The 23,623-nt window shown below is 46.7% G+C and overlaps 1 protein-coding gene across 8 annotated transcripts in view; it reads left to right on the forward strand.

Moving 5' to 3' along the window:
• NFYC (nuclear transcription factor Y subunit gamma) overlaps positions 1-23,577 on the forward strand; it is a 63,554-nt gene extending 39,977 nt beyond the window's left edge. For 2 of the 8 annotated variants that reach the window (XM_065898306.1, XM_065898311.1), the window contains exons 3-10: positions 1,110-1,181; positions 2,602-2,715; positions 6,254-6,349; positions 11,188-11,361; positions 15,125-15,283; positions 18,776-18,883; positions 21,358-21,417; positions 22,689-23,577. In XM_065898306.1, coding sequence (XP_065754378.1) covers positions 1,110-1,181; positions 2,602-2,715; positions 6,254-6,349; positions 11,188-11,361; positions 15,125-15,283; positions 18,776-18,883; positions 21,358-21,417; positions 22,689-22,808 — 903 coding nt within the window. In that variant the 3' untranslated portion in view covers positions 22,809-23,577. Of the gene's footprint in view, positions 1-1,109; positions 1,182-2,601; positions 2,716-6,253; positions 6,350-11,187; positions 11,362-15,124; positions 15,284-18,775; positions 18,884-19,087; positions 19,145-21,357; positions 21,418-22,376 lie in introns of all 8 variants that reach the window. The other 6 variants (XM_065898284.1, XM_065898299.1, XM_065898318.1 and 3 more) reach the window with 6 other exon arrangements.
• Positions 23,578-23,623: the final 46 nt, after the last annotated feature.

Here is a 23,623-nt window from a genome sequence, read left to right on the forward strand (position 1 = left end):
GATTTTAGCTAATCTCTGCCTTTGCACCTTTCTCTTCATTGCAGCTCTGAAACCCAAAATTGATTTTTATTTCTAGAATTGCATCCATCATTGGCCATGTGTTTAAATACCAGTAGTATCAAAATAAAATGAAAAAGCGCTTAAACTGCAAGTAATTGAGTAGTGCTAATCGAAAATCCCTTTCCTAAATCCTATCCACAGTAAAGTTAAATGGTTTCTCCCCAGCTTAGTCTTGTTTGTTAAGAAAAAATTGACCGGGCTATTCCTAAATGACAGCTGATATATTCACCCTCACCCTTTTTCCATACTCTTCTACTCCCACCCCCACCCCCAAGCAGATTTTGGAGACAAGGCCTTTGCTGCTGTGATGGGAAAGGAGCTCCTCCCCAATTTCTGGTGTCACATTAGTGCAAAGGTCAGAAATAGGCAGTGCCGGGCTTCCCTGGTGGTGCAGTGGTTGAGAGTCCGCCTGCCGATGCAGGGGACACGGGTTCGTGCCCCAGTCCGGGAGGATCCCACATGCCGCGGAGCGGCTGGGCCCCGTGAGCCATGGCCGCTGAGCCTGCGCGTCTGGAGCCTGTGCTCCACAACGGGAGAGGCCACAACAGTGAGAGGCCCGTGTACTGCAAAACAAAAAAAGGCAATAGGCAGTGCCACATTGGCTGATGAGAACAGTCACTGTGGTCAGGTGCTGCTGGCACTTGCCCTTGCAGTCCTTGATTAGAAGGAAGAACTAGAGGAAAATCCCTAAGACAAAAATCTCATTTTAACCTGCATGCAAGCTGGTAAACTTTCTTGGGTGAGGGGAAGACACGTATAATACATCTCTATATTGTGCTGGCAAAGAATCTGGTATTGTTTGGGGCCACTTTTCATGAGGGCACTGTTAGAAGCCATCATAAGTTTATCCTGAAACCCTTTGTTTGAAGCTCTGCCTTGGTTAAGAAGTATTTTGCCTCTAGAGCTTGTATTTTGTTAATTTCATTTGTACTTCCTCTCCTGCCATATTTTCTGAAAGGAGGGACTAAATCAATCAGAGTGTTTCATGCTGCCTGTCATACCCTGTTGATTATTCCTACCATTTATGTACCTGTTGTTACTCATTTCAGAAAGATTTCCGAGTACAGGAACTCCCACTGGCTCGTATTAAGAAGATTATGAAACTGGATGAAGATGTGAAGGTGAATTCACATTCATTTTCATTATTCATATTGAAAGTAAAACGATGGGAAAATTATTGCTCATTTCTCTAGAGCTCAAAGTCTAATTAAACAAAAATGAAAATAATATTGTCTGTTGCTTTTTTATTTGGATTCTCTCTAAAATTGTTATGTGAGCTAAAATTGAACAGTTTTAATTGTTGTATGGTCTTCTCTGAAAATTGGGGATATCCTGTTTTCCAGATGTTGAAAAGATGCTGAGTATTTGCTTTTTGAATCGCCCGATTCTTTCCACTGTGTAATGTGAGCGTGTGTCATCATATCAGCGGGACAGTGGCGTCTTCCTAGCATCTTATTGCAATCTCTAGTGTGTTGATCTGAGCTCTAAGAAATGTTTGATAATGATATTGCACTTGTTCTAACTTTTCAATCTGTAAGTTGTTTCACATGATTTATACTTGTGAGAAGATTTACTTGGGGGTGGCCTTTTCTGTATTCCTAGGAGTCCACATCCTGTTACAGTTCTCACAGGAAAAGAGCAACTGTCTCTCTTTCCACTCAAAATTGATAGTCTCTTGTATTTGTGTGGAAAGCTAACAGTTTACCACAGTTTTCCCTTTTATTAGCTAACTTCTTCCTCATGGTAACCCTGAGAGATTTGATAGGATAAGAATTGTTAGTTTCACCATTCTATAGACATGGAAATAGACACAAAGAGGTTAAAAGTGTCTCACCCAGCATAGAAGAACCGAGATCCCAAATCTCACCTCCTACTTCCTTAACTACAGAGCTCTTCCCGTGGCTATATCCTGCATAGACCACCTCACCAAGGGTTCAGAGCTTTGTTTGACCAAGAGTTTGAACTTTGAATTCAGACTTGGCAAAGGCAGCTTGCATTACTTGAGCACTTACTGTGTGCCAGGCCTTGTGCTGGGTGCTTTTATATATATTATCTCATTTGATTCCCACAGCAACCCTGGAAGGTTGTTATCCTCTTTTTCACTATGTGAAAAATAAAGCCCAAAAGGATGGGAAGCCAGAGATTTTCCCTAAATCCGTTGGCTCTCATACTCATTATCTTTCCCCACATTGTCTCCCTTTGGATTAGAACCTAAATCCTACCACTTACTGGCTCTATGGACATAGGCAAATCGCTTCATCTCTCCTAAACCCTAGTTTCTCTCAAAGGCTATTATGAGAGAAAGAAAGTGCATGGTAGGTGCTAGATAAATATCCTTTTTTCCCCCTTCCCTTCTTCTGTCAGCTACCTGCTTTGTCCCTACTCGTGGATTTATTTTACCTTGGAATCTTATAAGGCTACCGCCTTCTTGTTTTCTAGCCCTTGCCCCATAGCCCAAGAGTAGGACATGAGGTAAGGGACGAACTGACTGGTTTGAATGACTTGCTGGTGATTGACAGGGAGGGCCTACGTCTGTTACAGATGATCAGTGCAGAAGCCCCTGTGCTGTTTGCCAAGGCGGCCCAGATTTTTATCACTGAGTTGACTCTTCGAGCCTGGATCCACACAGAGGATAACAAGCGCCGGACTCTTCAGGTAATATTGTAGAAAATTAGGCAAGAGCTGCCTTTGCCTTCTTCTGTTGCATGGCTTTGGACCAAAGTTTTTGTTTTTCCTTAGGACTCTGTCAAGCTGATATGTTTAACTGGCATCTTCCTCTACTGCTGGGAGGCAGGCAGACCATATAGCCAAGATAGTCTTTATTTCCCCACCAAGAATCTTAATTTCCAACTCTCCTGTTTTTCACAGCTCAGTGACTGAACTTTGTACTTGGTGAGCTCTCACTATAAACAGAGGCTAAAGTGGTATTTATCTATTTCCAGACCTAAACAACTTCTGGTTGGAAGCCTTGAGAGACTGCAGAAAAGAACAGTCCCAGGAAGAATAGTCTCACTAACCTCATTAGCCTTTTTGTTCCTTCCCTACTTTCCAGGGAATCCTTTTCTTCTTCTTTCATGTTTCCTTTTTTATTTTAATCCAGCAAATCAGCATTCATGTTGTATGAGGACCCCTTGGTCATTGGCTCTAGAGGCCCTCCGCTCAACATCCAGGCCCTAGTTGTTAGAGGAAAGGTTTCCCAGACATAAGAGGAAGGGTGTGACAGATACAAGAGTGACAGTATTTTAACAACAAAGTCAAGGAAGTAAATTATGCTTTCTGTTTCCCTTTATCTCCAAAATTGAAAATTCATGCTTTTATTCATTTATCTTACAGATATTAAATGAATACCCACAATGTGCCAAGCACTGTTCTAGGCCCTGGGGACTAATACACAAAACAGACAAAAATTCCTACCCTTGGGGAGTCTATATTCTAGTGCAGCCAGACATTGAAAACTTATTTTATGCTGTCTTGAAGGAAGTCTGTGAATTTAGAGAGATCCAATTAAAGCTACCTTCAAGATCCATTCAGATTAAAAAGTAAAATGGGCAAAGCACTTGAACAGGCCCTTCAAAACAGAAGATACCCAGATGACCAATAAGCATGTAAAAAGGTATACAACATCATTTGTCATCTGGGAAATACAGATTAAAACCACAATGAGATACTGGTTTACACCCACTACAATGGCTAAAATAAAAAAGACTGACAATACCAAGTGTTGACAAGGAAGTGAAGTGACTGAAACGTTTATTGCTGGTCAGAATGTAAGGTGCGATCACCTTGGAAAACTATTTGGCACTTTCTAATAAAGTTAAACATGTTCCTTATCCTAAGACCCAGCCATACCACTCCTATGTGTACACCCAAGTGTGGACATTGTTGTATTGGAATGTTCATAACAACCTTGTTTATAATAGCCAAAAACTGGAAACAGCTCAAATATCCATCAAGATGTAAATATATTAACAAATTGATATATTCATAAAATGGATTACTACTCAACAATAAAAGAAGCAAACTGTTTATTCCTGCAACAACATGGATGAATCTCAATAATATTAAGCAAAAGAAACCAGAGGAAAAAATTACGTACACCATATACTGTCACCATCCGTGATGATAGAAATCAGAGTTGTTGCCTCAGATTGGTAGGGGAAGGAAGTTGACTGGAAAGGGATAGAAGGAAACTTTGTCTGTTCTTATCTGGGTGATAGCTACCTGGGTGCATATATTTATTCAAATTCATCAAGCTGTGTACTTAAGATTTCTGTATTTTTTTTACTAAATACGATAATCAGTAAAATACTAGCATTAAAAAAGCCAAAATAAAAATGTTAAAAAGACCCATTTAAGTATATCTGTTTCCAAAATTCTGTAGAACACTTTGGTGTATGTTTGGAGGTGATTTTTTTTTTCTCCCCCTCATTCTATCCATTGATGAGCCATTTGGGTAGCTTGAGTAGGTGACATCATCAAGAACATGATACTACATCGTACTAATCTTAAATGAGACCTGGCAGCCTTAAGATGTGCCCTGCTTCGGTTGGGAGGGTTTATTATCAAGCTGGTGGCTGGCAAGAAGGGTGGACTGGAGTTTTGCATTTCAATGGCTTGGGGCCATCACAAAGACAAGGGAAGGAAAATTTCCATCCCCTCCTATTTTGTCTGATGAGTCACCTTCTTTTAAGATGTGATATATAGGTCTTGCTAAGGATTTCTGTTAGCATGTTGACTTTTCCCTCCAACATTTTATTATGTTGGAAAAGTCAACATGCTAACGCACAAAAAAATTTGAACATAAGCAGAGTTTACAGTGAACACCTGTATACTGACCGCCTAGATCCTACCGTTAACATTTTACTTGTTTTGTTCCCATGTCTGTCTTTCTCTCTATCCATCAAGTCATCTATTTTTTTTTTGAAGATGCGCAGCCACCATTGCTGCTCCAAAGTCAGTTTATTTATTTGTTTTTATTTTTAATTTATTTTTGGCTGCACTGTGTCTTCATTGCTGTGCGTGGGCAGGTGGGGGCTACTCTTCGTTGCAATGCGTGGGCTTCTCATTGCGGTGGCTTGTTGCAGAGCGTGGGCTCTAGGCACGTGGGCTTCAGTAGTTGTGGCACGTGGGCTCTAGAGCACAGGCTCAGTAGTTGTGGCACACAGGCTTAGTTGTTCCGTGGCATGTGGGATCTTCCCGGACCAGGGCTTTAACCCGTGTCCCCTGCATTGACAGGCGGATTCTTAACTACTGCGCCATCAGGGAAGTCCCCAAGTCATCTATTTTTATATGCATTTAAAAGTTTACATTACCCTGAACACTTCAACATATGTCTCACTCACCATAGTTCACTATTTTTTTCTGTTTTTTCCTTTGCTTTAAAATTGTCATACAGTGAAGTACACAGATCTTAAGTATACATAGTGTGTTGGTTTTTAATTAAAAATCTTTTAATTTTATTATTTAAAGAAAGGGAATGTCACTCTTAGAAAGAACGCCATCAGAGCAGACCGTGGTTTCAGTAGCATTAGTCAGCTGACTTGGTCTCTACCCACCCTGCCTCTGTTCTAGTGACTTCAGGCTTCCAGTGTTCATGTCATGTGGAACAAGATTTAAACTGTGGATTTGACATTGTGATTTTGAATTTCAAAATAAAAATTGTAGCCTTGTAGGAACTAACATATATAGATCCAATGACTAGAAAATATTGCAAAAAGTTATTGAATTAGGATTTCAGCAAAGAGATTCAAAATAGATTATAACTACTTGTGAACCAAAGAGCCAAAATATTATTTAGGGGCTTAAAAAGTTATAAGGTTGAATGATAGTCTAACCTTGCTAACCACAGAATGACCAGAAACGTGTCAGTTAAGATTGCTAGATTTGTACAGATGTATCTGGAGGATGATAATTTAGGATCCAGCGGAAGTGGTAGTAGTTGGAGCCTCAAATATACAGTTTGTAGAGCATGAGCTACATTTATCTCTTTTTTGTCAGTGTTTGTCCATCAAGTCTGATCATTTGAAGTTTATAAGAGTTTGGTTGTACTACTTTTGGCCTGTAGGCTTGGCCATGGGTATTTAATTTGGCTTAGAAGTCATCATCTTACCTTACTTGTAACTTGGAGAGTAGAAAGCCAGGTGAACTAGTTTCTCCCCAGGCTAATTTTTCACTCTGCTTTTCTTTGTTACAGAGGAATGATATCGCCATGGCAATTACAAAATTTGATCAGTTTGACTTTCTCATCGATATTGTTCCAAGAGATGAGCTGAAACCACCAAAGCGTCAGGTGAGCTGGGAAGGCATTGCTGCTGCTGACTAGAGAGTGCCTTGCATCCTGGTGTCAGATACGCTCCTTTTCCTCTCGCAGCACAAGTCATTTGCTCTTCTTTTGCTTTTCTTTCTGTAGACCAGATCCACCCTTAACATCTCCTCCTGTTACTCATTTAGGGATGCTTTTAACTCAGTGCCTCTGAGGTGGAATTTCAGTGAAAACAGACAAAATGAAAATGAAAGACTTTAGTTACAACAGTAAAGTGAAGCTCATTTCGAGGTATCCTAGGAAGTCTGTCAGAGTTCTTAATCTGGGATGGGAGAGCAAGTTACAGATTTTAGATTTCCAAGAAACAGCTTCTGTGTGTGCATAGTGGTGTCTGGAGTGAGTGGACTGGGTTTTCTCTTAGTCTGGATTGTGGTTCTCTGCACAGTGCGCTGGCTGCACATTAGAATCACCTGTTAGGGTTTAAAAACTACCAGTCCCTAGGCCCCGCCCCCTACACCAGCTGAATCAGAATCTGCGAGGGGGAGGCCCAGGCATTAGTGCTTTTTAAAGCTCTCCGGATGCTTTTAATGTGTAACCATATTTGAGAACCACCACTTAAGCAACCTTTCTAAGCAGTCATGAGAAAGAATGTGAGTGTCTGCCTTTCCTGCTCTTCTGTCTGCTCCTCTCCAGAGGTCACACCATTGTTTTTCAGCACTTTGGGTGCATAAAGCTCTTAATTGCAATTGTGATAGACCCCTCTCCTGTATAGCTCATCATTTTAGGCATGCAGATTGCATGACTCACTAGATGTAGTAGAGATGCTTGGGGAATAGTGGCAGAGTCTGGCAGGAGCAAAGCTGAGCCTTGATCTGCTTTCTCTGTTTTGTTAATAAAATTTTAAGCGTTTTTAATGAATTAATTCATAGTGTATTGTCCTTAGAAACAGGAGTCATTCAGTGACGACCATTCTCCTGTGCCGTCTCACGTTAATAGCGAGTAGGAGAGTGTAGGAGAAGTGGACATCTTAAACACCCTTTGTAATCCCGACCCTGCCTGAGGGTCTTTGGGTTAGCAAGCCCTCTGCGCCTCCTTCCTAGAGCGGGGTGCCTCACTGCGTCTTCGTTCTTTCTGGGCAGTCTTTGCTACTGTAAACATCCTTGACTGGAAGCTGTAAGGCGTTCCAGGGAGCTTTCAGTCGGATGTTTACAGCGGCAGGCTGCCACGGTCGTCCCGCTGTGCATCGCCTTTGAAACATTGCAGGTTTGTGCCCACGGCTCAGTTCCTCCTCTTAGTGCTTCCCTCCTCTCTGAGAAGTCACCACAACAAGAACTCAGACCACTTCACTTCCTTCAGAACAGTTGATAGCATTCACCCATTCTCCTTGTTGGAATTTGTTTCAGAAGCCCCCTTTAGACCAAGGTGGTGAGCTCTGTGACAAAATCAGGCCTTGCTCGGGCTCCTTGCACCAACTCCTGCTTGTTCCCTGGGGCTGCCTGCCGAGCCAGCTGGCTAGAGAGAATGGTCATGTCCTCTCCCTTCCTCCAGCGTCCTCAGTGCTTGACTCTCTTAGGGTGTCAGAGAGCTCCTTGTTACATCCTAGCCTGACTCAGAATGCTATGATCCATCTCCTTTAAAGTGTGTCTAGCTGAAACAGCTCAGTTTCTGAACTGAACAGGTTCAGTTCTTTGCAGGTGTTCAGGCCATTGATAGGCATCCTATTCGGGAGAGCTACTGCCTGGCCTTTGAAAGGTTGAGGTTGCTGAAAGCTGGCCTGAAATTCTAAGATAGCACTTTTAATCCGCTGTAGACATGATGTTTTCCCAAGCTCCAAATTGGCTGGCACCTTCCTTAAGTCCTTTAAAAGCGCCTACTCTCCAGAACTCACCCTTTCTGAAGGAGGGAGCAGTTCATTCTTGCTACTGAAGCAAATGTGCTTTTTTCCAGTCTGGGGCTGGCTGCACAGCACTGTGGTGATGGCTCTAGGATGTGAGGCTGCTTGTTCTCTGGCGTTGTCTGTCAGACTCTACTTCTGAAGAGATTCTAAGAGCAGGCACTCTGGTTGGGGAGGCCACTGCTAAAGCTGGGCAAGCGCCCCATTCTGGATTGATCCAGTCATTCAGAGATTGTTCTAGCACAGGGGGTGATTTCCCACTGCTCGGGAAAGAACCGAGCCAGAAATACTGAGTTGTGCATCTAAGGCCCTTGACTTCTCTGAGGTGCGTGGGGATGTCTTCTTGTTCTTTGGGGAAGCGAGACTACTCAGGCAGAAGATAGTTGAGGCCTGACTTCTGCCCCACTAAGACTGTGAGTTGAAAGTTCCTGCACACTGAAATGTCATTTCCTCTTCACCCATTTCTTTAAACCAATCATAATCACTCCCTTGCTAGCTTGACCTCCATTGGCGGAATGAGTATTCATAATGCAGAAGAAGCTTAGATATGCCTCCTTCCATTCCAGTGATTTGAGAGCTGTCATGCCTGTCCTCACAACATAAACCTTGGTGCCTCTATTTGATACTCACAGAAGTGTCCTAGACACTGCCTAGTTCATAAACAGTTTAAGAGCATACAGTAGGCATCATAGGAGAAGCTCTTTACATGTTCTCACAGCTTTGGCAAGGGATATTTTAGCTTCTGAAAGTGGTACTTAAAGGGTTTGCTATTTGTCTGGCAAAAAGACCATATTCACTTGCAGATTAGCTACAGTCAAGGATAACTGGAGACAGAAGAGTGACAGGTCAGGGCTGGTAAATGCCAGTGGCTCCCTACTCCCTAAGACTTCCTACAAGTTAGTTCTAGGGGTCTTAGTCCTCTGTACCCTCTCATCACCCAAGAGCTTTTCCAAGTTAGTTTGGATTTCAGTGGTTGATGTTTCTTATAGAATGGGAAGGGAGTTCTGAGTGGAAAATAAATTCATTGAACCTATTTCAGGAGCCTTGAAAAGAGCAGTTGGTCTTGGTTTCTTCGCTAAGGAGGATGTCAGTATTATCCCTGTCACAGCCAAGATCAAGTTGACTGGCTGACCTTTATTTATAATGGTGAGAAGTTGGAGTTGAAGTGGAGGTGATGTTGTCACAGTTAAGTTGTTCTGGAAACTGAGACCTAGATGAACATAAAAGGGGACCTCCTTTTTCTTCTTCCTCGGCATGATCATGTCCAGGGTTCAAACTGTTTGGGCCTGAAGCACAGAATACATTAACTTAGAAAGCTGGTTCATGTTTGAGGACTAGCTTAGAAACCCAGAATGTTACAAGTGTCTGCCTAGACTGGGTGAATGGCCATTAGGGAACCTTGTCATGCAGAGATCCAAGTTCCTCAGGGGCTAGATATCAGGAGTCCTAGTTTTAGTATCCTGGGCCCCCAGTTACCGGGCAAGCAAAAGAATACCCAACCCCGTTCTTTAGCGGACAGGCGTGTCTCCTGCACTACGGCCACAGAATCCTAGAGGTAGCAAGAAATTAGGGATTCTTTTCTATTGCTAACAACTGTTGGGTTCAAGAGAATTTTTCATACTCCCAACTTGGGTTAAAAAAAGTACTTTCCTACCTCCGGTTGTCTGCCTGGCTGTATGAATCCATTCAGCAACTGCTTATTGAGTGCCTGCAAGGAGACAGGTGGTAGCGACAGTGGGGAGGGAGCAAGAGAGAGTGAGGCTTTGCCTTCATAGGGCTTTCATTCTAGCAGGGAAAGTAGTAGAATTTTCCAAGCAAGTACAAAACAAGTGTAATGAGAAACGGACTGTGGAAGCACAGATTGGGGATGGGGTCAGTACCAACTTTGTAAATGTCACTCTGGAGAGCTTTGGTCCACAGGGTCTCTATACCTTGAAGAAGTGTCTTCTTTTCCTCTTTCCTTGAACCTGGCAAACTTAGTCCAGAACATGGAAGTGAGTAAATTTAGCTGATATTTTGCTCAACAAGCCCAAGTGGTTGTATGTTTCTGTTGTTTTTGTTGTCCCAGGCAGGGCACCATGTGTCGCAGGGCCCTCCGGAGCAGACGCCGATCTGTGTCAGTGGTCAGGGGCCGGCCAACCCTGGACCCTCAGGCTGTAACCATGCCGTAGTGTGTGTAAACATCCTACACTCTCAGCTGTGAGCTCGAGGTGGCTGGGAGAGGGTTGTTTACTCCTTCTGCCATGGAAAACGTCAGCTGAAGAAGGAACGGTCTCTTCACCCAGCAGATCGGCCAGAGGCCACCCCACTGGAGGGCTGTCCCTCAGGCCCCCTGGGTTGCGCTTCTGTGGCTAAGTACCACCAAACCAGATGTGATGCTGGATGGACATGGCCTCAGTGACCACAGAGCTCTCGACATGCTCTGAAAAGCTGGGCTCTTGCCTACCAGTGTTCTTGATCCTGACATTTGATTCTGAAATTCCAGTCCAGAAAAAGCCCTGTTTCCCTTTCCCCTGCTCGTTCCCTCCTGAGGTGGTGGGAACGAAATACAGAGAGTGCTGCCTATTTGGGAGATTGGGATCCAGCCTGAGAGCATGGTATTTGGGGTGCTTGCCGTTAGCACTCTTCTCAGGTCATAGGCCTTGACGGCATTTACTGTCGAGCACTGCTAGTGCGTGGTTTTTAGTTACAGTAATTATTTGCCCATTTGCAACTCATCACGCAGTGGGTGATTACTCTGTACTTCAGAAAATTGGCTGTATGTTTTGTGAAGCCTATGGAATCTGTTATTTTTGGTGTGATTTAGCACAACTGGTCTCTTCGAATTCCACTTTCTCTTGGCTTCAGATGTGGAGAGCTCAGCGTTCAGCAGGCAACTGCACAGAGCCCGTTTGGGGGAAGAGTGGAAATCACTGTGGCAGCTGCTGAGCCGGTTCTCTTCCTCTTACCTGCCCCGCCTTCTGCCCCACAGGAGGAGGTGCGTCAATCTGTGACTCCTGCCGAGCCCGTCCAGTACTACTTCACGCTGGCTCAGCAGCCCACTGCCGTCCAGGTCCAGGGACAGCAGCAAGGCCAGCAGACCACCAGCTCCACAACCACCATCCAGCCCGGGCAGATCATCATTGCACAGCCTCAGCAGGGCCAGGTCTGTGAACCGCGGAGGGTGCCGGCCCAGCCAGACAGCACCTTTTAGGTTTGGGATGGGCAAAGTGTGACTGGGGCAGAGGGGCGGTCAGATCACCCGGTCCTGTAGAGGACTGGATTTGAATTCTGGACACCTGGGCTTTTCCCCAGATTCAGCCACTGAGGTGATGTGTCACCTGATCTCTCTGGACCCTGGTTTCCTTGTGGGTCATATGAGGAAAGTGCAGTGAGCAAGACATTCTCCAGGATCCCTAAAAAGTTTTAGGAGGAAAAAAATCTTTATATTGCCCCCATGAAGAATAGTGACATCTTTTTTTTTTTTTTTTTTTTTTTTTTTGGCGGTACGTGGGCCTCTCACTGTTGTGGCCTCTCCCGTTGCGGAGCACAGGCTCCGGACGCGCAGGCTCAGCGGCCATGGCTCATGGGCCCAGCCACTCCGTGGCATGTGGGATCCTCCCAGACCGGGGCACGAACCCGTGTGCCCCGCGTCGGCAGGCGGACTCTCAACCACTGCGCCACTAGGGAAGCCTAGTGACATCTTTTAAGTGGACTCCGTGCCTGCTGTCTGTGTCTCCCACCAGAATTGGAATTTGTACCCTCAAGGGGGAGATCAGGCATCATTGCCAGCTTGCATACCTCTCCTCTCCTTTTCCCCATCATTTCTGTGTCCCACCAAATTTGTGTCAGGTGACTTTCTTTTTACAGTAGTAATCAGAAGGTTCCTTCTCTGTCTGAAAGCAGTAACATCCACATGGTTGGGGATCATGAGAAGCTGAAGAGAACTATGTGTTTTTGTTTTTGTACGTCTTTATTGGAGTATAATTGCTTTACAACGTGGTGTTAGTTTCTGCTGTACAACAAAGTGAGTCAGCTGTACGTATACATATGTCCCCACATCCCCTCCCTCTTGAGCCTCCCTCCCACTCTCCCTTTCCCACCCCTCTAGGTGGTCACAAAGCACTGAGCTGATCTCCCTGTGCTATGCGGCTGCTTCCCACTAGCTATCTATATTTGGTAGTGTATATATGTCAACGCTACTCTCACTTCGTCCCAGCTTCCCCGCCACCCCCATGTCCTCAGGTCCATTCTGTACGTCTGCATCTTTATCCCTGTCCTGCCCCTAGGGAGAACTATGTTTTCTGAGCTCTGACTCCAGATTCCCTGCCAATCATTAATTTATTTATTCATCAAACATTGGACATCCTCTTAGATAAAGTCCAGTGCTGTGTTGGGGACACAAGCATGAATAAAACAGTCCCTATTTTAAAGAATTCAAGAATCTAGTTGGGGCTACAAATACTTGAAGGTTACACCACTTGCCACGTGGGAAGTATAAGATATTCTTAGGATTGTGTAGAGGGTGTTATGGGAGCACTTCAAAGTGGGTACCTAACAAGGATGTGAGGGAGGTGGAAGGAGATGTCAGAGAAAGTTCCCTGAAGGGAATAATGTGAGTCCTAGAGGGAACAATGGAAATGAATCAAATAAAGAGAGAAGGGGGGCTTTCCCAGGAGAGGGCACAGCACGAGCAAAGGCTTGGAGGTGAGAAACAGCACGGGGAAAATGGTAGGATGGGAGGGTACAGTCAGCATAGCGGAACGTCTAGGCAAGTTGAAAAGATAGGCAGAGGACACATCCCAAACAGCCATGTGTGTTCTAGTAAGGAGCTGGGTTTGCCTAAAGAAAAAAAGGTTGGGACAGGGGTAGATTTAAATATTACTGTGATTTTAGGATTTATTCCCTGCCCATTTTCTTATCCATGTAACAGAAATTTATTGAGTGCTTGCTCTTTGCAAGACACAGTGTTAGGCAGACGGGGTTTAAAGATGATCACGGCCCAGTCCCTGCCTCAAGGCATCCGCTGCACCTTGATGCCTGAGGGACTTTCTTTGGCTAATGCTGTGCCTCTGTGGTGGTGAGAGCTTTACCTGCCAAAGGCTTATCCCTGTACAAAGCAAACTTCAAGGGAGTCTGCCAAGAGCTGGCTCTGATTGGCTGGCCGTTCTAAGAAGCTCATGGCTGTTGTGCCCCGACAGCAGGGCATGCCATATGTGATTTGACATCTGCCATGCTAGCACGAGCCCTCGTTTTCCTGAAACGATTTAGAAATACCTTGGAAATCCTCTTGGGAAAATTGAGTTGGCAGTACAGTGATGAGTTGGCAGTATGCATGTTTTTTAGTCAGCGAGAATTTCACCTACCTCTTCTTTGCCACCCCAGACTTGCTCAGCTTGGAGCTGATAAGGCTTGTGAGGGCAGTGAAGTTGGTTCCTCCCAGCATCTCCTGTTGTTTCGCTGTCTGGCTGGTTCAGGGTGGCCTTGTGCTGTGTCACACCTCCCCGGACCTACAGGAATCGTTGTTTCAAATTGAGTTCAGATACCTTTGCAGGACCAATGCCTATTAAAGTTGGAAGAAAAGCATAATTTGTTAAAGTGAATCCTGTGTTTTCTGTCATAAAATTGGAAACATTTATTACTGGAGGTTTGGGGAACAGGCTGAGTTGGAAATCACGGTGTGAGTATAGGAGGTGTTTCCTGTTGACCTAACCCACTGCATGTATTGCCCTCTGTCATCTTTCTTCTCTACCCTCTTGCAGTTTGTAGTAATTTCTCCTTACCTAAAAATCCCTTGAGTCCCATCTACAGTTCTCAGAACATATCCCCTTCCCTTGTAACTTTAGATGCAGAGTAGACCTGTGCAGTCAGAAAGTGAGAGCATCAGAATAACAGCATCGATTGAAGCCCAGGATTCATTAAGACTCTCAGAGTTGTCTTAAGAGGTGATTCTTAATTCAGAGTGGGGAGAAATCATATCCAAAGTGAGGGGTTGGGGTGCAGGTGTGGTTAAAAGGCTCCACTAGCACCACCGCCAGATGAACAAGGCCGGGATCTGTAATGGTCACATCTAGGGCTGAAGTTTTGAGATTAAAAGAAATGACTGATCCTTTTGACAGTTTGAATCTACTGTCTCTCAAAGGAGCAAGTTTCATTGGGCAGTCCTCTAAGTGTGTGTGAAACACAGAATCTTCATATACATTAGACAGAAATTCCTTAAATCTGTGATTCCTGTTTCTAGAAAGTTAGAAGTCTGGCTTTATTAAATTCTGTTACTTACAGGTAGCCTCAGTGAAGGTCCGGGTCTTAACAGTGTCCAGGTCTTAAGGGTGTTTGCCTCGCCCGTGGAAAGCAGTGCTGTGATCCAGAGCAGCTGGCTGGCCAGAGCGGGCTGGAGTCGCTCTGCTGCTTGAATGGGGGTGAAAGCCAGTGTGCCCTTTATGTTTCTTCCAGTGTCCTGCATGCCTGAGAAGGAGTCCAGGGTCCTGAGCTTAGTTAACCCATACTGATCCCACTTTCCATTTAGTTTGCCCTCTAAACTCACCTGCTCCAGACTTGACTTCAGCCATGTCTCAGGCAAACTATCGTGGTTGCTTTTGATTCTCTTGTACCGTATGTGCCTTTCTATCATTGAAGGGGCTGTGAAGAGTTGAGACGTTTGAAGCATGGAGGTATTCGGGGCCGAGGCAAATATTCTGTACTCTGAGTCTGAAAATCCGTTTGGCCTTCCTGTCTTTATTTTGGAGAGTGACTTGAACAGTGCTCGGAGCCCAAAGGACTCTGTAGGTTGAGTATTGTTAGTGTTGCCATGAGGTCAGGCATTCATGGCGGGGGTTTGCTCCCGGTGAACTGCTCGCCATTAACCCCTTGGTAGGCCTAATGGCTCTGGGCTGGAGCTCAGTCAGCTTTCTCATGACTCTTTCTTCCAGACCACCCCCGTTACCATGCAGGTTGGAGAAGGTCAGCAGGTGCAGATTGTCCAGGCGCAGCCGCAGGGTCAAGCCCAGCAGGCCCAGAGCGGCACCGGCCAGACCATGCAGGTGATGCAGCAGATCATTACGAACACAGGAGAGATCCAGCAGATCCCGGTAAGTCCTGCCCGCCGCGAGGTCTGCGTGGCACTTTGCTCAGCAGTGTAACGGGAAACAGTTAAAGGTTTTACACACGCGCACACACGCGCACACACACACACACACGTACACACACTTTGTTATAAACCTAGATTCCCATTACCCCAAACCACAACTTGCTTCACTGTATACGCCCTGCCTTCCTTTAATCCAGGTTCGGGCTCGCCACGATGGGGCAGCTCCTCTCCATTTCCCCTCACTCGGCCTACGCAGAGAAATCATTGTAACCACTATTCTGTGCCAAGGCCCAAAGGCCCTGTGAGGCAGTCCTAGTCCTGTCTTTTGATTTGCAGAGAATAAGAGGGAGGTGTATAGAGAAGGCCATAAATACACTTGTTGCATATTCATGAGTCAGTTCCCAGTGGAGCCTGCAGCAAAGTGTATTTTTGGCTTTCATTTAACTTATCCATTCCTTCACTGTGGACTGCTACTTCCTGTGTGCCTTGAGGGATTTCATTTCTTAGATTTGTTGGCTTTTTCACTTGTACTTGTTCTTTGGTGGAAAAAAAAAAAGGTCCTTGTCTTAACACTTGCCATCTATTCATTGGTCAATTTGCCACAAAAAAATGTGGAAAATGAGTGACATGGAGCAGGCCTGTTCCTGCCCCTTGAAATGTAGGCAGATACAGAAACTCACTTGGACCTGGTTAACCACTTCCTTTTTGAAGAAAGTTCAGAAAGTATCCTCAACTCTGCTTTGGGGACTGTTCTTCTTAACAGAGTAATAGGCCAGGAGAAAGCTTAGGAAAGGGGGGTGTGTGCATCCCTCTGTTTACCTCTTCCCTTTTCATCTCTCTCTCTCGCTCCCCTTCCCATCCCCCGCTCCATCTCCCTTTTCCCCCTCCCTTTCCTTCCCCCACGGCGTGGGGCTGGGGGTGGTGACGCCACACACACACACACACACACACACACACACACACACACACACACAATTCCAGATTCCTTGCAGCCACCAGCCCATGACTTCTCTCACAAATGGTTCTCATTTTTGCATGTGGGGGCACCAAAACAAGTTCAGCTAAGCCAGAGAAGAGTTCACACTTCGTAGTAACTTTTTTTTTTTAATAAATTTATTTTATTTATTTATTGTTTTTGGCTGCATTGGGTCTTTGTTGCTGCGCATGGGCTTTTCTCTGATTGTGGAGAGCGGGGGCTACTCTTCGTTGCAGTGCACGGGCTTCTCATTGCGGTGGCTTCTCCCGTTGTGGAGCACGGGCTCTAGGCACGTGGGCTTCAGTAGTTGTGGCACGTGAGCTCAGTAGTTGTGGCTCGCGGGCTCAGTAGTTGTGGCGCACGGGCTTAGTTGCTCTGCGGCATGTGGGATCTTCCCGGACCAGGGCTCGAACCCGTGTACCCTGCATTGGCAGGCAGACTCCCAACCACTGCGCCACCAGGGAAGCCCTGTAGTAACTTTAACTTGAGTCTTGTAAAGCCTCTGGGGCACAGAAGACTTGTTGCAGAATTTAGGACCTGGTCTTCACTGTATACCTTCTGCAGGAGTCTGCATTTCTAAACTCGCCAGAGTGCTCGTGTTAGTGATGACCTTTAGGAAGGAAGCTTTGCTCCTCTTTTGAAAGCCCAGGGGGTAGGCTTCTTTGCTCTGTAATTAAAAAGGTGTGAGCGTCCCCAGGCCTACCCTTGTGGTAGAGGACTTGAAGGGCAGAGCATCACCAGTACCTAGACACAAGCCTGAAAGAAGAGCTTGCTTCTAAGAACTGCTTGGAACTGTTTGGCTCACAGCTTTTCAGTCACATTTGAGTTTCTGCAAAAGAGCTCTTCCCAGCTGGGAAATGTAAAATCCCTATGGCCAGCAGTATACCTTCCCCCACTCCTGGGACAAGGCTTTGGTCTTTCATCCCATGTTCTTCAGCAGGAGTTCTGGTGACTCCTGGTACCAGCCACCATCAGTCTTGGCAGATGAGGTTTCCCAAGCCTCCACCCAGCTGTCTTCCTCCCCATAAGCAACTTAATGTTGCCTGGAAGCCACACTGTGGGATGTAGTGGGGAGTTTAGGCTTGGCATCACAACTTCCCAGCAGCTCCTCTTGGCATGTTCTCAGGAGAGAAATGACTACAGGTCGCAATACCTTGCCCTGTCTCCTTTGAACCAGATTATTAACGGGTTTAGATTTTGTGTCCCTCCATCTTGCCTTAAGCGGACAATTCTGGAACGTTCTACCAGGAACTTCAGTGTTAGTCTTTTCTTGGTGGTTCAAATCCTCATTGAGTCTGAAGTTTCAGGGAAGCAGCTTGATTTAACACTGCATGCAGAAGCTTCCTCCTGTCAGCATTTTCCTCACGGAAGTAAAAGCCCCTGCAATGAAGTTAGCTCTTGAAGGCAAGGGAGAATTTTGCTCCAGGACATGGGAGCAAAAGCTCACCCTCAAGAAGCTCACCCTTACAAGCAAAGCAGGCTAGGCAGCTAGGGAGGGTGGTGTCTGGGCCTCCAGGTAGAGAGAGACCAAATCTGCTGGTCCTCCTGGAGCCGCCTTCATCCCCCACATCCTGAGTGTGGCTGTCCGTAGTCCTCCTTTGCTGACTCTTTTCTCTGCTGACTGGTCCTCTCCTCATCCCCGTGCTCGAAGCACTCACTAATGCTTTCGTGCTACGCTGTAGCATTAAGAGCCTGAGTTAAGGCTTTTAGCACACAATTAAATGCAGCATGTGGTATTATTGTATTATCTGAGACTTAATCTTAAGCATGAGGGACTTTAAGGGCATTTTTGTAGCTTTGGTTTCCGATGATGGGGTTTTATGTGAAAGGTTTATTGATTCAGCTTGCCTTTGGGAAGTATTTGGCCAGAAGCTAGTGCTGAACACCAAGGATCCTAAAAGTCCCACAGACCCCTATTGGTCCTGGCTCTTGGGGACAGAGATAGTAAAGCGGGCCAGCTTTCTCTTCCAAGATGTGCAGCCTGGGGCTGGGCAGTTCTAGGGCTGTGGTGCGGAGTGATGGCCATCGGCTTTGGTTACTCCTGGCAGACTGCGGGGCTCTTCTCAGTATTAGATCAGCCGTCCCGGGGACAGGGGTGGGGAAGGGTGGAGACGGAGGGGAAAAAGGCCCCACACTTAAGGTATAAGCGTTCCGACAATGTCAGACAGTCTTTGGCATCAAATCTTAACGTAAACTGTGAACAGACAGCTAAGAGCCAGTGAATGTTGAGGGTCCAGTCGTGCTGTCCTCACATACATGACAAGATCCTCTGGGAATTTTTCCCCAAGTCCATTCAAGGAACATATTCTCTTTTGTGTTGTGTGACTTACGGGGTAGGGATATTATGGTTTTGCTTGTTTGGGTTTCTGTTAAAAAGGAACTTTTCGGGGTCAGCCTTTTTGGAGGGGTTGGGGTGGGGACGGGTAGGGGACAGTCACCATTTCTTGTCTTGGAAGGCTTGCTTGTTTGAGGTTGCATTCAGTCTCCGCGGGCTTGTCTGTCTCTGCCCCTGCCTAGGTGCAGCTGAATGCCGGCCAGCTGCAGTACATCCGCTTAGCCCAGCCTGTGTCAGGCACCCAGGTGGTGCAGGGGCAGATCCAGACGCTTGCCGCCAATGCTCAACAGGTACGTGCTGCAGAGACTCGGGGCTTGAGCTGGGAGCCAGCTGGAGCTGGCTTCTGACAAAGTGCTCGGCACACAGCTCTCGCCACCTCATCCTTCGGCAAGAGCCGCCTCCACCCCCGCACGTCTGTTCTGCACCCCAAGGGACAGATGGGGTTTATCGGAGGATTGGCTTCAAAGTGTGTCTCTTACCATCGTGCTCTTGAGCGACAAGGAAACTCAAGGCAGGGGAAGCCTCAAGGATACCTGAAGAAAGCCCAGTGTGTGTGCGCGCAGGTCTGACTGGAGGAAGCCTTCTGACAGACTGCCTCATCGTCAGGCTGAGTTTCCATCTTTAAACCTGATGACTGTTGTGATCTGGCACCTCCTGTGCCCCTTGGAAAGCTACTTAGGTTTTTACTTCTACCTTCTCGTGCACCCCTAACCAGAGACTGCCCTCCTCATCTCCTCTCATGCCCTGAGATATTGAAGGCTGAGCCACAGGTGCCGAGGGGGCTGCCTCCCTGGGCTTGGGGATTGGGGGATGTGGGTATTATTTGCAGGGGATGGGGGATGCTGGACAAGGGGAGGCATTGTTAATCAATTCTTTTGCCTCAGACCCAAAAAAAGAAGGGATCGTTAAAGAGCTGGACTCGTCTGGCCCAGTTGCATTTTGGTGATGTATCTATTGACAGTGGTGACAGAGCTGAGTTTGTAGAGCAGGTCTCCAAAGATCTCATTTGGGAAAATATGAGGAATGAGCCAAAAGCAGGGCTTCTGAGTTCCATATCGTCTCTGGGATCCTTAAAGGCCCACTCTAAACCCATTTCTTGGCTTGCATAAGAATATGGGCTTTTCCCTAATTTCCTGGGGCTCATTGACGTGGAATCAGATCTCAAGATTGGTCCCACCCTTTAGTGTACCCCTCTTTTTTTTTTCTTAAAAAAACTTGTAAGATTCTAGCCTGGGATCCAGAAACTTTCTATGGCACAGGGTGGGAGGAAATGAGAAGGAAGAGTTCCTGGTTCCCCAGAGGTCAGTTTTGAGACCAGGAACTAAAGCCAGAAAGTGGGGAAAGTTGGGTGTATAGAGAGGAAGGAGTGAAGCAAGAAGAGGGTGCCTGAGGACAGAGTCTGTGTAACAACAGATTGTAATTATAACAACGTGGCACTTCGTAGGTGCTCAGTAAACGTTTGTTGAATGAATGTTAACGTGTAAATGGAATTTAAAGGTGAATGAAACTCTTCTCAACTGATGTGAAGGGCAATCCTGCTGGCCACAGGGCACAGTTAAAACCTTCTCCTCTATGACGAATGTTTTCCATTTGTCTCAGGATCATTCATTTATTCTGCAGATATTTCTTCAATACTTACTTTGCACTGAGAGATACACAAAACTTAGCTCCTGCCCTCAAGCAGGTGGGAGGAGAAAGACCCAAAACAAAGAACACTAGTAAGAAACCCTCATAAAGCCCTTTCATACCTGTCCCCTTGTTTTCCTCATAGCTTCATGGGTAGACCCGATGGGTTGTTTTTGGCCCATTGTGAGGACACTCGAGAAGACAGTCCTTACCTTGCAGGGTGGCTGTGATGATTCCAGGAGAAGGTACACAGAAAACATTAGCTAGTCAAATGTTCCATAGATAACATATACACACACAAACATTCTTCAGTCTTTTTTCTGGTCTACCAAGCTGTCTGCAGCAGCTGGCATTATACGATGCAGTTCTCCATGTCTGTAAATTTCCTTTAAAATGTATTTAAAATGCCCACGTAAGATTTTAAGCACATGTGATAAATGTTTTCCTTACCACCGCCCCCCCCTCCCCCCCCCGACCCCCCCGCCCCGCCTTGGCCCAGAGGGTTGCACGTGGCCTCTCTCTCGGAAAAAGTACTTCATAGGTTTGCCACAAGGGCTTCCAGGGCCAAGGCCACCTGCTCGCCAGGGTGTTTCATATTCCAGTCAGATAATCAGGGTGATACGGGTTTGGTTTGGAGCCCACCTTCCAAGCATGAAAGGGACCACTCACCACTTTGCCCAGTGTTTTGCAATCTGCCTTCACTGGTTGAAAGACAGACTCTTAGGGTTTCTGCCTAGACCATAAATGTTATGCCCTGTCCTGTCAGTACCTAGGAGCTAGGTGTTTTTGTTTGACTTGAGCCTCAGGCCCCAGAATTTTTTAGCAAGGGGCTGGTTTCGGTGGGGCGGGGGGTAGTTACGTGGACATTGAGAGAGATGGTTGCAGAAGTTGAATATTGCATGCTCCGGGGTCCTCTGTGTGGTGCCAACTCTGAGTAGCTGTCTGTGCTAGGGGGTGGGGAGGGACCCTTGTTTTCCTGCTACTCATCAAGCCCCTGTTCTGTGCCAGGCCTCATTCTGGGCACTTTATGTGCATTGTCCTTTTGATCTTCACGACCCTCTCCTGGCTGGTGGGCTGGTGGACTAGTGGACCAGACCCTGCAGCTGATCTGCCTACTTTGCCATCTTGATTCCTACAGATCACACAGACAGAGGTCCAGCAAGGACAGCAGCAGTTCAGCCAGTTCACGGATGGACAGGTAGGACACCCAGCCTAGGCAGGAGCAGAGGGTGAGGAGTCGTGACAGGGTAGCAGGTGATATCTGTGGGTTTGGATGGCTAGGGCAACTGTCCCATCATCTGTTGACAGTGAGTGGACAGAAATTGTTGAAACAACAGTCTTGCCTATCCTCTAGATTTATAGACTTGGTGGGAGTTGACAATAATCCTAGACATTATGTAGCCCCAGTCCCCGTTTTACAGATGAGTGAACTGAGCCCTGGAGGTGGGAAGTGCCTTGTCCGTGCTTGCTTAGCTGTTCATTGCAGAACCAGGACTAGCATGCAGGTCTCCTGTTTCCTTTCTTTAAGAATAGTTTTTCTCTAAGCCACGCTCTTTTTAATCTCATGGATTAGTTGAAACGCAGAGAACATGTGACCTCTCAAGCTCTCTAGGTGCCTGGAATTCAGTAATTCTAAACTCGTGAGGAAGGGATCTTCCCTTTGCCGGCCCCCTTTCCCTTCGCACTATCTTGCCAGAGACCCCTGAGGACATGATAGGATGACATGCCTAAGCCTATGTTCTCTGCTGCCCAGAAAGGAGAGGAACTGGCATCAGGACCCAACTCTGGCTTCTGCCAGCACCAGATGCCAGGCTCACATGCCAGGGCTGCTGTGGCAGGGGGTCTTAGCTTTTGGTTTCTTTTGGAAACACCTGAGAAATCATGTCCAGTTGGCCCTAACCTTCCGTAGTGGCTACGCGAGCATCTTCGCGGGTCTTCTCTGTAGTAAGCATTTAATCCCAGGTGACCTGCCTCCCCGTCAGGCCCCATGCAGGAGATGGAGATTCAGCGTAGCCTCAGCCTGAGCCAGAGATACTCTGAGGAAAAGAGGAGAAGGGGTAATCCCTACTGCCCCTGCCAGTGAGGATTACTGAGTTGGGGAAATGCTGACTTCCAAGCTGCTGGTACAGTGGTTCGAATTGCTTGTGTTTGTCACAGAGGAACAGCGTGCAGCAAGCTCGAGGCTCTGAGCTAACGGGAGAGGCAGAGCCCAGAGAAGTGAAAGCCACAGGAAATGCAACTCCCTGCACCTCTTCCCCGCCCACCACACATACCCCCTCTCACCGGGCTGGTGCCTCCTGTGTCTGCTGCTCCCAACCACAGCAGAACTCCACTTCCCCTCCTCCCTCTGATGCCTTGCAATGGGTGGTGGTTGAGGTATCTGGGGCCCCCAACCAACTCGAGGCCCATAGGGAGCTGCATGCCCCTCTCCCAGGGGTGACCTCACTCTCTCCTCTCCACCCCTCGCAGCAGCTCTACCAGATCCAGCAAGTCACCATGCCTGCCGGCCAGGACCTCGCCCAACCCATGTTCATCCAGTCAGCCAACCAGCCCTCCGACGGGCAGGCCCCCCAGGTGACCGGCGACTGAGAGCCTGAGCTGGCAAGGCCAAGGACACCCAACACAATTTTTGCCATACAGCCCCGGGCAATGGGCACAGCCTCCCTCCCCAGAGGACCCTGTCGACCTCAGCGCCTCCTGCAGGCTAGGACACTGGTGCACTACGCCCGACGCCTGGGGGCAGAGATTCTCCAACAGAAAGATGCAATATTTTTTATTTCCTTTTTCCCTTTTTTTTTTCTCCACGGAATCAATATTTCAGTATGTTGAGCTGTGTGTCCAATGCTATGAAATGAAAATAATAAATAACATATTTATGGCATTTTCTTGAAGAGTGTGGTTGAAGAAATATTTCGTTTCTCTTTTTTTGGTTCTTACTGCCACTTCTTTTAGGAGCAAATCTCAGGGGTGTATGTAATCTCCTGACTCTTAGAACAGCTGCTGACCCAGGATTTACCACCTTGTTCTGCCCTCACGTGAAATTAGGTGACCATGTGTAGCTTCTTTTTCACTAGTGCTCCTCTCCCCGCGTCCCTGCTCTTGCCCCAGAGCTCTGTGGATTTGCATCAGAGGCCATGGAAACATTCCATGCATTTAAGAGACTCATTTGCCATGGGGAGTGGATGGTTTCATTCCCAAACCCTTCTCTTCCAGGGACTCAAGGAGACTAGGACTTTGTGTATTTGCCCCCCACCCCCCAGTTTTAATTTTATTTTTAAATACATTAAAAATTATGCTAGTCTCCTTTGCTGCATGGACTTCAAACTGCATGAAATGCAATAAATCTCATTTTAGATAATTTGGAGTCTGGGTTTCTGTGTCTGGGGACATTCATGGGACCACTT

Source organism: Phocoena phocoena, chromosome 1 (genome assembly GCF_963924675.1).
Source record: "Phocoena phocoena chromosome 1, mPhoPho1.1, whole genome shotgun sequence".
NCBI lineage: Eukaryota > Metazoa > Chordata > Mammalia > Artiodactyla > Phocoenidae > Phocoena > Phocoena phocoena.